This window comes from Rattus norvegicus, chromosome 3 (genome assembly GCF_021556685.1).
Source record: "Rattus norvegicus strain SHRSP/BbbUtx chromosome 3, alternate assembly SHRSP_T2T, whole genome shotgun sequence".
Taxonomy (NCBI): Eukaryota; Metazoa; Chordata; class Mammalia; order Rodentia; family Muridae; genus Rattus; species Rattus norvegicus.
Genome location: NC_141536.1, coordinates 119,677,000 through 119,690,962, shown reverse-complemented (window position 1 = coordinate 119,690,962; position 13,963 = coordinate 119,677,000). Strand labels below are relative to the sequence as shown.

At 46.7% G+C, this 13,963-nt stretch overlaps 1 protein-coding gene across 2 annotated transcripts in view; it reads right to left on the bottom strand.

The window, feature by feature from the left end:
• Shld1 (shieldin complex subunit 1) overlaps positions 1-13,761 on the bottom strand; it is a 72,466-nt gene extending 58,705 nt beyond the window's left edge. Inside the window, exons 1-2 of one of the 2 annotated variants that reach the window (XM_087654412.1) lie at positions 12,160-13,761; positions 10,330-10,514 (exon numbers count right to left, since the gene is read on the bottom strand). In XM_087654412.1, coding sequence (XP_087510538.1) covers positions 10,330-10,514; positions 12,160-12,161 — 187 coding nt within the window. In that variant the 5' untranslated portion in view covers positions 12,162-13,761. 2 annotated transcript variants of the gene reach the window in all.
• Positions 13,762-13,963: the final 202 nt, after the last annotated feature.

Below are 13,963 nucleotides of genomic sequence, written 5' to 3'. Positions count from 1 at the left end.
TTAGTGTGATAGGATGGTCTTGCTGTGCAGCCCAGGCTGGCCTTGAATTAAAAAAGAAATGACGTCGTGGCTTTAAGACATGTTAGACTGGGGCTGGAGAGATGGCTGAGTGGTTAAGAATGTGTGCTACTCGTGCAGAGGACCTGAGTTTGTTTCCCAGCACCCACATCAGGCAGTTTACATCAGCCTGTAATTCCAGCTCCAGGGATCCGATGCCCTCTTTTTTTTTTTTTTTTAAGATTTATTTAATGTTTATGAGTACACTGTAGCAGTCCTCAGACACACCAGAAGAGGGCACCAGATCCCATTACAGATGGTTGTGAGCCACCATGTGGTCACTGGGAATTGAACTCAGGACTTCTGGAAGAGCAGTCAGTGCTCTTAACCATTGAGCCATCTCTCCAGCTCTGATGCCCCCTTCTGAACTGCATATGTATACATAATTTGAAAATAAAAATGTCTCCAAAAAAAAAAGAACCCTTAGATTTAGAAGGGCCTGGTGCATATACTTGTAATCTCAGTACTTCAAACATGGAGGCAGGAGGATCAGGACCATAAAGTTACACGCAGATGCTTAATGAGTTTGGAGTTAGCAAAGGCTACTTAGCGAGTCCCTCCCTGTCAGGAAGGAGAGGAAGAAATACAGGCTGGAAGTGCTTAATGAGAGAAACCTGCTATGTGTAAGACCTTACGTTCAACCACCAGCACTGAGGGAGGGCATCTGGATATCAGGCCTGTCATCCCAGGTATCTGAAAGAACGAATCAGGAAGAACCCCAGATCAAGGCCTGCCTGGGCGCTAGAACAGGTCCGTGCCAGTCTGGGCAAGCTAATGAGGCTTTGTCTTGAAATTAAACTGAAGGGTGAAGGTGGGCAGAGGATAATACCCTGAGAGGTGCTCACCCAACATGCACTAGGCCTTCGAGTCAACCCCATTATTGGAAAGGGAGAGGAGGGCAGGGAAGTTTTAATGCCATATTGCTCTTTAATATGACCATAATTTTATCAACAGAGGAAAGTGTACATCCTTTGGTCTTTCTCAAAGAAAAAGCCTAATCCTTACTGATAAATGCATGGACAACACCATTGCATATAAACAAACATACTCTTAGACCGCATCACACATGCGTAGTGAACACACCTGACATCGGGGACAGTGACAAATTAACTTCTCAGGTTTCAGTCTAAGACCCCCACTTCAAAAAAGGAGTCTCTAAAAATGTTTAATACTACCCCTAGTAGACAGCTTCTACAAAGAAAACATGAGAGGGGCTGGGTGTGGAGCTTAATAGAGCTGTTGCTTCCCATATACCCGAGTCTTGAGTTCAATCTCAACTGTGCTTGTGTGCGTGCATGCGTCTGTCTGTTTGTCTGTCTGTCTGTGTGATGGGGGGAGGGGGTCAGCTTAATCAGAGCAGAGAATGAACAACAAAAGGTTTAACCCACTTAAATTTCAGCACCCCATCCACCCTCAGAAATATGTGGACAGTAGCCACAAGAGGGCAGTAGAGGCAAATGTGGCACTTGATATCACTGCATAAAAACCGGGGAGCAATTGTAGCCAATTCCACCCCCACCCCCAAACTAGCTTTCTAAAACAGCAATGGCGTTGCTCATACACGACTTCATATTCTATATCATGCTTAACTTAAATTCTCCATCCTCACTTTCCGAATAATCTCCGTGAAAGCCAGACTTGGTGGCTCACATTTGTAATCCCCAGAGACAGGGGGGATCGTGAGTTTGAAGCTTGCTTGAGCTATGCAGAAAGATTATATCTCAAAAAAACATAAAATTTTAGAAAAAGATGAGAAAGTAAGTTCTTGGAAACACCAATTTATATAACGTGATGGAAAGAAAATTCCTGCCAGTCAATTTTATCATTTTATTAGTAGGAAAAGACCCAAAGTGCTGGTATGTGATAGAAATATTAGGGAAAATATCTGCAGGCAAATGAGATTGACCAGCAGGGCAAATGCTGGTCATGAAAAGCCGGCCAATTGCCACTGATCCTTGGATCTCACACAGAGGCGAGGACTTAGTTATTTATGAGGCAGAGCCTAGCGATTTATACCAGGCTGGCCTTGAAATCAGAGCTCTATCTGCCTTTGATTCCCAGGTGCTCACATATGGCTACCCCAAGGCTTTTCAGCAGACCAAAGGCTGGAGAGCACAGCTGTGGGGGCAGGAGTTGGGAAGGAAGGCAGGTAGGTGTCCACTCTGTAGTGGGACAGCAAGTGAATCAAGAGCTTGTCCATATTTGCACACCTGACTGACAAAATGGTAGGGTGATCAAACTCCCTAGGAAGAACGAGATGCCTGATGCTGAAAGAGACACTATATCCAGGCCTTGAAGGAGAAGGCATGTTTGCACATGTGTTTGTGTGCCTGTCTGGTGTGTGTGCACTTACGCATGCCAGGGGATAACCTTGGCTGTTGCTCTTGAGAACCATTTGTCTCAGAGTTTCTACTGCTGTGAGGAGGCACCACACCCACAGACACCCCACCCCACCTCTTTCTTTTTTTGTCTTTTTTCAAGACAGGGTTGCTCTGTTTAACAGCCCTGTCTGTCCTGGAACTTGCTTTTGTTGACCAGGCTGGCCTAAAACTTACAAGAGATCTATCTATCTGCCTCTACCTCCTGAGTGCTGAGACCAAAAGTGTGCACCACCACAACTGGCACGCACAGCAATTCTTTTTTTTTTTTTTTTTTTTTTTTTTTCCGGAGCTGAGGACCGAACCCAGGGCCTTGCACTTGCTAGGCATGCGCTCTACCACTGAGCTAAATCCCCAACCCCTCGCACAACAATTCTTAATTAGGAAAACACTTAATTAGGGCTGGCTTACAGTTTCAGAAGTTTAGGCAGACGTAGCACTTAGAGCCAGAGGCAGGCAGATCTTCCTGAGTTCAAGGTCAGCCTGGTCTATACTGTGAGTTTCAGGACAGCCAAAGCTACATAGTAAGATCTTGTCTTTAAAAAAAAAAAAAACAACTTTAAAGACAATCTTTAGGGATATCCTAAGTCTATAATTTTATGTACTCTTATTTTTTTTTTATGTACTCTTATTAAGAAATATTTGTTGAACTAAGAAATAATTCCTGGGGTGGAAAGATGGTTCAGTGGTTAGAGTTCCTTGCAGAGGCCCCACACCAGGGAGCTCACAATCACCTGTAACTTCAGATCCAAGGAGTCGGATACCCCTGGCCTCTGCGGGTACCCACACTCACATATACACACGCTTAGACATAATGACTGAAACAATTCCCCCAGGGCATGGTGGCACAAACCTATAATCACAGCACAGATTCTGAACTCAGGCCCAAGAGAAGAAACAAAGCGAGATGCTGCTATCTCAAAGAAGCAGCCCAGGAGGGTAAGAGTCTTTAACCAAAGCACTAAGAAGAGGACAGATCTCTGTATGTTCAAGGCCAGCCCTGTTTACATAGTGAGTTCCCAGCCAGCCAGGGATATACAATGAGACCGTAGCTCTCAAAGTAAATAAAATAAGTAAATTCTCTTTTAGGATCTGTATATTCTACTCGGTAACATGATACATCTTTAAAGCTGCACCATTTCCTGCCCTCTCTTCCTGTTTTGATATTTCCTTCTGTTTATATATTAACTACATTTATTTTTGAAGTTGGTTCTCTTTCCACTGTGTGGGCTCCTGGGATCGGACCAAACTGCAGGAACCTTGACCTTGAAGGCTTCTCACGATGTAGCCCACACTGGCCTTGAACTCACTATGCAGTTCAGGCTAGCCTCAGACCCTCCTCCTCCTCCTCCCCCTCCTCCTTCCCTTCCTCTTCTCCCTTCTCTTCCTCTTCTTCCCCCTCCTGCCTCAGCTTCCTGGGGTACACTCAGTAGTACACCGTCACCCCAACCTCAAGTGTTCCCTTTTCAAGGATGCATAGACAGAAGTGTGGACTAATCACTTTCTAAATAAGATTTAAATAAATCTGAAGGGCCTGTGTAAACGTGCACACTTTTACCTGTGGATTTTGTCATCCACCCTTACAGGTAAGATCAAATATACCTTGAATGTGCCAAAAAATTCACAAATTTATGAGCAAGACATTTATGACCAATACTTTGTATCCTGAAATCTTTTTAAATTTTTTTGAATTTATTTATTTTATTATATGAGTACAATGTAGCTGTGTTCAGACACACCAGAAGAGGACATCAAATCCCATTACAGATGGTTGTGAGACACCAGGGATTTACTGGAAATTAAACTTAGGACCTCTGGAAAAGCAGTAGGTGATCTTAACTGCTGAGCCATCTCTCCAGCTCCCTTAAATCTTAAAAAATACAAGAAAATAAACTCTCATTTTATATGTATGTGTGTTTTGCCCACACACATCGAAGAGCCAAGTACATGCAGAACCCACAGAGGACAGAAGAGGATATTGGATCCCCTGGGCCTGGAGTTATATACAGCTGCAAGCTGCCATGTGGATGCGGGGAATCAAACCTAACTCCTCAGAAAAGCAGCCAGTGTTCCTAACCACTGACCATCTCTCCAGCCCCTCTGCCTTTTAAATTTTAACACGTTTCATTTATTCAGTTTATCAGCCTTAACTGACCACCTACTATATACCAGGTGCTGCCCTGATCTGCTCACTGTTCAAGGCCTACGTTAGCAGACAGCAGCTGTGGGGCACTGGCCGGTCAAGCATAGGGAAGCCAGAAGTGAATACTGAAGCATTTACCCTTAAAGGTTACGCTCCAGGAAGCTGGACTGTGTACCATGTCAGCAGCAGCTTTCAAAGACTCCAGGGAGGGCATTGTCTGCACAGTTCAGTGGTGACATGTGTCTAAAACAAAAGGCCTGGGCTGGAACCCAAGCTCCACTTCAAAGGGCAAAGCCAACACACCATCCTAGAGGCAGGTGAGAAAATGTCTTCTGGGTAAAATAAGGGTTTCATTCTTTCCAGCAAACAGCTAGAATCCAAGTTTCTGTTTCTCTCCTGGTCTCTACCTAAGGTGGAGTCTCTGATATCTTCTCTGCAGCTGTTCTGCAGGTAGCTGACGGGTGCTTCTTCCACAGCGCAGGGTTAGGAAGGGTAGTGAAGAGAGAGCGAGAGCGCGAGAGCGCGTCATGTCTCAAGTGAGCCAAAGGCATGGTTGGCCCCTGGGAAGTATTGATACTGGAGGGCAGTTAGCAGGAAGGAGCTGGAAGGGGTAAGTGCGAGTGCTTAGGTTAGCACTTTATAGTCCTTACAGACCTCATGTTTATGTGTCTTTAAAGTCCTGCCTTTGAGGTCAACCTGACCCAGAGTTGAGTCTCAGCTTTCTAGCACTCTTTAGACCAAATCTGAACACTACATTTACTTCTTTGGGGGTGGCTCTAAGAATCAAAAGATACAACATGCTGGGCTGCACAGTCCTAGAGCACTTGCCTAGCACACTGGAAGCCCTGGGCTTGCTGTCTGGTAGCAACATCAACACAGAGACACACACACACACACACACACACACACACACTCACACATAAACACACACACACAGAGACACACACATACATAGACACACAAGACACACCTAGACACACACAGACACACACAGAGAGACACACACAGTCACACATATACATAGACACACAAGACACACACACAGAGACACACATAGTCACACACATACATAGACACACAAGACACACACAGACGCACACAGAGAGACACACACATACATAGACACACAAGACACACATAGACACACACAGACACACACAGACACACACAGACACACACAGACACACACAGTCACACACAGACACACACAGTCACACACATACATAGACACACAAGACACACACAGACGCACACACACATAGACAGACACACACACATAGACACAGACACACACACACACAGACACACACACACACACACACACACACACACACACGAACGAATGTGTTTAAATGCCTATGGCACAGCACCTACAGAGCAGGTGGATGACAACTCCTCCTCCCTTACTGCCTCTTGTGAGTTAGGGACGGGCGTCTGCTACACCACACCAGTCAAGGCTTTCCCATGCACTGTAGGGAGACACAGCTGAACGAGTCCCGAATGTCAGCTCACTCACAGGAAACTGTGAGGACAGCTGTTACAGACACTGGCCACCATGCCCAGTTTTCACATGGGTGCCATAGACCTGAGATCCCAGGTCTCCCCATGCTTGCTCTCAAGTACTTTACCCACTGAGCCACCTCTCCGGCCTCAAACCTGGATTTCCACAATTACTATGTAACTTCCAGTCTGAAGTACTGACTGTACGAGTTTATAATTGTTTCATTATGAGAACACAGTTTTATAGAATTACAAAGAAATGTCATGTGAATTATAAACAGGATAAAGCATATTTACCTATTCTTAAATATTACATTATCTGGTTACCTTTGAAGACTGGGATGTTGACAGACTCCAAAAAGAAAAAAAAAAAAAAAACCAAAACAAAAAAACCCACAAGGGACATTAAAGCACTGTTAAAGTTTACAGCCACCTGCCAGCAGGAGCCTTTAATCATCAAAGAGTTATTGTATACTTAATTCTCATGTCTGCTGTCTACATTCCAGTTCCCAGCACTGTTCTCAGACAAAAATTCTAGTCTGAGGAAAGCGCCAAGATTTTCTCCACCCATATTGCCATGTCTGAACAACTGCAGAGAAACCGTGTGTTCTGGGTTAGAATGCTCTGTGAGTGTGTGCAGGACAAAGGTTCTGTGAGCCCGGGACACTAGGCTACAGGGCCTACCTTATCAAACTACAACAGACCACAGAAGAACATGCCCTATGGAACCTGTGACCTGGCCTTTGCGATAGTGAATGGAGACCATTGCTATATATGGCTCTTTGCCTCTGCCTATCTGTGCTTCTCTGTGGTCCTGCATCTAGGCCAGTGAGTATCTAATGGGCAAGAAGTTCAAGTCCATTGCCAAGTCTGAAGCTGGCTGGGAAGGATGGATAGACAGCCCATGCAGTGAACTGGAGTTGATCAGGGAGGGAGAGCGTCCAAAGAGGGAATCAAGCGTCTCAAACACTAAGAGTTGGCTCAGCCTAAATCAGGAGTCCAGGTTTATATAATGGGTGGTCTCAGGGTCTGTGTCAGCGGCCATGCCCCTGTGGAGCCTTGCACTGCTGATACATTGGTTGTTTTGAACAAATAACATGGCTACCAGATTACGGAGTCCTGAAAGTGAGGAAGCACAGTCTCAGAGAGGCTCACACACTGGGATGGAAATGTTGCCCCAGGAAGACCTCTTGGCAGCAGTGAGTCTTCACCCTTATCTACCAGGACAGGCGCGGGGAGGAGGCTCATGAGTCTGCCTGTGAGGCAATGGTTGTTTGTTTCAACTTCCTGAGAAGGGCCTGTCTGGTAACCTCAGGGCACACACAGCTATCAAGGCAGGCGAGAGCCCAGCCTCTCCTGCCTTTGTCATACCAGACTGAAATGAAAGAAACTTTCAAGGTCTTCCTAACGTATTCCTGGGATCCTTATGACTCTTTGATTTCTTAGAAAGTAATCTAAAAACGCATCCCTCTTGCCTCCAATAGCCTCCTCCTGGGCATGGCGAGTGGTAATGGGTCAGACACATCCAGTGAGGGTAGGAAGTGTCCATCAGTTTGCTTCCTGAACATGAGCATAGGCGTCTGCGCCAGAGCAGGCTTCGTCCTGTGGGGAGGTGGGGTGGTGCTATGTGCCTGGGGAAAAACAATCAAGGGATGCAGAAGTAAAAGGGCCACCATCTTGGCTCTGTGGGTCCCTGTGTCAGGTGGGTTTGGAGAGGCCGCAGCTTGGGATCTCAGACTCAGTGTATACAAGAACTGTGGTCCAGGATCAAGGATGTGTACCTGGCCTTACTTTATTTATGGACCATGGCAACCCCCATCATCCACCATTTTTGCAAACTGTGGTGCAAACAGAGAAAGGGTGGAAGGAAACTGGGACTTCAACTGCAGCAGAAATGCTGTTTCCAGTCTCTGAAATCCACGACACTTCAGTCCTCCACTTGAGCTGATTGTACGTTTTCATGAAATTAATTCATGTTAGCGGAAGGTACAGACTTCCCGGGACTGCACACAAACCCACCCAAACAGTGGTTTTACACATAGATGGTTCTGGTGATAAGTCTCAGAGACCTTTATATAAGGAGGCTTTGCTTAAAGCTTAAAATGTTACTAGCTTTACTCTTCCAGTGGCTGTTCAAAGATGCAGTATCAACCATCTAGTTTTGAAAGCAGCAAACGTCACCATCAACCAAGGTCATGATGGCTCGTCCGGTTGTGAAATGTGAAGTTGAGGAGAGGTCCCCATTCTAAGTCGATCCTGTAGACTTCCAGGTTAGCTTGTGCTATGCCTGAGACCGCGTCTCAAGTGAACAAGCAAACAAAAGAGAACAGAACCCTGAAGCCAGCCTTCTCCCCCTGCCATTCTCTCAGGGGTCAGTACAGTGACCCTGCCTCAGAGAAGCCACCTGCGCGCTGCACATCCTGTCCGGGCGTTGGTGGCTGCCGCTGGCTTACCTGCTGCAGTCGTACACCACTGTCTGGAGGCTGCCCCACTCCGTTACTATACACTTCACTCTTTGCCACCTCATGCCTGGATTTCATGGACATTGTGACAAAGGGATAATTTGATTGAATTCTAATATATCTTTCTTATTTTTCTGGTGTTGGGATTGAACTCACGGCCTTGAGCATGCCAGGTAAGCTGTACAATTGAGCCCTCAGCCCATGACTGGATTCTCACAGTCAGTACCTGGCTTTTGTCTAACTTAATAGCTAGGGAGGCTATTATCAGGCCTCCATCCCAAGGCCCCCAGCATGCTCTGCTGGCTCACCATAGCTGACTATATTTGGAACCAAGCACAAGCCACATGAACACTGCCAAGGGCTCCTGAGTGCATACTGAAGTTACAGAACACTGCAGAGCTACCCCAAGTGACCTCCAGTTGGAAGACTCCTCAGAAGTTCCTTACAATACAGAACAGAAGCCACAAAAACTAACATCCAGTTGGCTTAGGAACTGGAGGTGCTAAGAGTCTGGGCCTGAACAGCAGTTGTGGGGACCCCTGGGGATCAAAGTAAAGGCAAGCCTGGGTCTGAACACACGGCTGGTCCAGAACTGTCAGAACAAGGGCACGCTGTTGACAGGAATCTGCAGACAGGCTACAGCTCCAACTACTTACAAACATGCAGTGATAGGGGGTAAATGGACTCAACATGGAAATAAAAAAACAAAAACAAAACAATGACAACAAACGGGCTCTTACACGGACACGACAGGTGGTTAGGTGTGGGAGCACGTGCCTGTATTGCCAGCACTGGGAAGGCAGAGTGAGGGGGACCAGGAGTTCAAGCCTAGCCTCATCCCCATAGCAAGACGCCAAGCGAGTCTCTGTGGAGCCAGGGGTGGTGGCTCAACACTTAATCCCAATACTCTGACGGATAAGGCCGGTAGATGTGTCAGTGTGAGTTCAAGGTTAGTCTAGGCCAGCCTGGGCTACACAGAGAGGTACAGGCCAGCAAGCGGCACCTTTAAATTTGAATCCAGGTTTGTGGATTATGGATTGAATAATTAATGGGAAAGAGACAGGCTTCCCAGCTTGCTAGTGATCATTAGCCTTAAATTAGCAACTTCTGCAATGCAGTTAGGACATTTTACAGAAAGGTTCTTATTTAAATCCAGAACGCAGGGACTAGGATGGTGGCTCAAACCTGATGAGCCCTGGGACCCACACAGTGGAGGACGAGAGCTACTGATTCCTGCAAGCTATTCTTACACACACACACACACACACACACACACACACACACACACACACACAAACACACACAACACAGCATGCACACACTCATACCCTGTATCTGCCCAGAGTATCCTTCCCAAGAGAAGCACTGACGCCTCTATCCTCCTCACTCCTCTGCACACAGTAGGACACACTGCTATTTTCTGCAGTCTTAAAAGAACAAAAAGTACAGTTCCACTTCCTTTATCAAACTGAGTGTCCTCCTAAACTGAGCGCATCTGGACAGACATCAGACCTGCCACCCTTCCTTCTCCCCTTTGTCTAGACACAGTGTTTGGATCACCCCAAGCTCTGAGCTCCATGAGGAAAGGACCTGGGCGTTCACCTCCACATCACCAGTTCCTGAGCACCATCCTGTTGCTCGGGGAGGCTTTGAAGTCCTTCCCCACAGCTTTGCTGGGTAAAGTGCTTTCCTATGTAAGGTAACTTACACAGTAAGAACGACCATGTGCCTGTGTCTCTGCTGTGTCACTGTTTTCTTAAAGCTGGTTGATGCAAACCGTGAATGTTACCTGAATCGGCAGTTGAAGAAGAAGGGAAAGGATGGGGTTCCAGAGAACTCAGAGAGGTGCTGTCGCTTCCCTGGCTGGCTCCCTGGGATGCTTCATAACCCATGGAGTCACACACCATAGGTAGATCCAAGGTACAGCTCTCTTCGGACAGGCTGCTGGGCGTGGCTGCCTGGGAGTCCATAGGCCTGTGAGGGAGGTAAAACAGCTCCATGTCGCAGGCTCCATGCAGTAGGAGTTTCACAAAGCACAGCCCAAGGAGGCCAGAAGAGCAGCTACTCTCTTCCCCTAAGTCATAGTTTTTCTTCCCCTCTCCTTTGATCCAGTGTTTGGGTACCAAGTTCCCTTAATGTGAGACTCCCACTTGAGAAAAAAAAATCAATCCTAATTTCAGCTGGGGGCCAGGCATAATGGCAAATATCTATAATCCCAACACTCAAGAGGCTGACCCAGGAGGCTCTAGGGACACAGAGGTGAACAGTCACCACACGTCCTTCAGAGTCTGGGGAGACCCAAACAGAAACCAGCTGTGTTGACTCTGAATTTAGACAAGGAAGACTAGAAATGGAGGTGGGCTCTAGGAAGACATTACCCCCACCCCAGGGCTGCTGGGAAGGCATGACCATGGCTAAAGGAAAGCCAGTTTAATGGGAGAGGAGGGAGCAACGAGAACACAGTGCATGTATGAAGAGGCAAGGATGAAACATGTTACTCCCTGTGCTAATGCAAAAAAATAAGGAAAGGAATAATAACCAGCTTAAGCCAGGCCTGGTGTTACAGGCACAGAATTGAAAGTACTTAGGAGACGGAAGCAGGAGAGCCAGCCTGGACCCTTAGAGGAGTCCCTGCTCAGAATTAAAAAATAAAATAAAACCAAAGGCTGAGGGGCAAGAGCCATGTGAGACCCACATCATCACGGGGCACTGGGAGTTTAAAATGAGCATCAAAGACCTCTTATGTTAGGTGTGGTTGCTCATGTCTGTAACCCCAGCACTCAGGCATCACCTATGCTAGGTGCAGATGGGGATCTACAGGACTGAGGGCACTACATGAACATGGTACGCAGACACACATGAAACACACATAAAGACAAATTCAAACACCCATGTACATAAAAAGAAATCAAATTGAAAAAACAAAGACAAATCAACCAACCAATAAACAAACCAACAATGAACCCCAAGAAAATCCCAGTGTTTCCCTTCCAGGGTCTTGAATCTGGATTCTACAGGAGAAGTCCCTTGCAGTACACCCGCTCCTGCCCACATCTCTCATGAGTTGCGGACAGCAATCAGCTTTTTTATGATAGTACCCAATGCTAGGGTTGCCGCCTTGCACCATCCAGACGTGTAGATGCACAGTTGTGCTTACACACTTCATAGCTGGAAAGCAGATGGGCTGACAGGACTGGAGCTGGCTCAATACTGGCAGCAGGCAATCCCATGAGCGACAGACACCCATACCCTACAGTAGTCTAGGTAACAGAGCTTCTATGAACTATGCCAAAGTCCTATGAGTTAAGACTAAAGGGAAGATTAAGAACACAGATAAGAACTAAAAGGAGGCCAGAACTTAACAATGGAATAAACAGGGAAATTGGTTAAGGAGGAAGCGAACTAGAAGAGACAGTTTGGATGCCACTGCTGTCAATGGACTTAGAGAAGATGAGGAATGGGTTTGGAATTTCTTCAAGTCAAGGAATACTATACAGCTGTTAAAATGGTAGAACACAACAGAGAATAAATTAAAAGAACTTGAAAGATCTCAAAGACATATGTTTAATGAAGGAGGCAATTTCAGAATAATACGAGCGGTGTAATAAGGCGAACTCACATTTGTCAACAGTATAGTAGATTCGACCCCTACACCAAGTGCTTCACCGGCAACAGCCCCATTCCTGCTGCAGATAATCCTATCTTTACACTTTAAAAAGCTGCTCCCAAATGAAAGAGCCCAGCTCGAAGGCCTTCAGTCGCTCATGTCTGAGCAGCCTCAGTGCTATAACCTTGATCAGGCAAAGCCAGCAAGTATAGAAAACAAATCAACACTGACGCCTGGCCAGGTCCTTGTTTGAGGACATCCAGTCACATGCTGCAGACACTTGCTCAGGCAGAGGATCAGCCAAGGTATCAGCTGAGCACTTCTAAAAGGAGTGGAAAGATAAGGTTTCCAAAAAACAGAACATCCCGTCTCTCTGCGGGCGCTCTAACAGCTAAGCAAGTTTGGAGCTTCAGCAGGACCTCTGCAAGGCACCTCTGGCTTCCGCTTCCGTTATGTAACCCTGCACTGGAGGCCTGTGGAAGGGAGCGAAGAGGTCATGGATGAGCCCGGTATATTCTGCTTGCCTTCAAAGGAGGCTTGAAAGAACATCAAACTGAAGGTCACTGATGAAAAGAATCCCTGAGGTGATAATCTTGCTTTGCATTTTGGATCACTTAAATGCCCAAAACCCCAGACTGGGCACTGGACCAAAAGGAAACAAAAAAAATTGTGCTGAAAAGCAGAATCCTTTGCACCATAAAATAAGCAGCTGCACATGTTCTTCTAAACATACTGTCTGAGAGTCGGCGAATGGGTCAGGAGAAAACGATGAGACAGGGGGAACTGGGGGATCGAACCCAGGTCCTCAAGCACACAAACCAAGGGCTTGCCTTACCACTAAACTATTCACATAGTTTCTATTCTGAAAGAAAAAGAAAGAAGGACAAGGGGAAAGGCAGCACAACAATATCCACTGTCACATCACAAGAAACACACAGTCCTGAGTCACAGACACAAACGGAACATCTAGCAGTGTACACGATGGAGCCAGCTCCAGAGACAGACTGGGGTAGGGGCAGGTGGTGGGCGGAGCGATGCTCGGGACTGTGTTCCTCAGAACAGTTAGTTTTCTTTGGGGTGGGGAGAACAGTCCAAGTTGCACAGCTCCGCTAATGTACAAAACAGACTGTAGTTTACACTTTAGATTTTAAGGAAACATCAAGGTTACTAAGACTGCTGTTTAAAATTATAATAGACCCCTGGTAGCCCACGCCTTTAATCCCAGCAGAGGCAGGAGAATCTATCTGTAAATTCGAGGCCAGCCTGATCTACGTAGTGAGTGAATTCCAGGAAAACCAGGGATATGTCGAGAGACCTTGTCTCAAACAAAACAAAAACTTAAAACACCGAAATAGATAATTAAATAGAAGTTATCCTGATCTCGACTACTAATTCCAGAGCCAGGTAGAAGAACGCAGTGGGCGGAGCTTGGAGCGGAGGGGCGGGGCGGGGCGCGTGCCGGGGAAACCCGTGGAATAAACTCTGCGCTCCTCCCTTCCCTCCTCGCTTCCTTGCTCCCTTCTCACGCCCTCCAGGACTGAACTAAAACCCGCAACCATTCCTCAGAACCCGGGTCACTCACCGGCCTGACCGCAAGAGCCCGGAACCGGAAGCGTCGGCTCCATCTTTGTTATGGAAAAAGCGAGGTTTCAAAGGAAGTCGTTGAACCGGTATTTGCTAGGGCCAGAAAAGAGCAAAGCAAGGCAGCTGCGGCCATATTAACTGAGGGCATTTGCCTGCCCCACCCTACCCCTCCCTACAACACACAAGTCATCTGGGATATCTAGTTGCTCTAAGTGCTGTTGTTAGACACCAA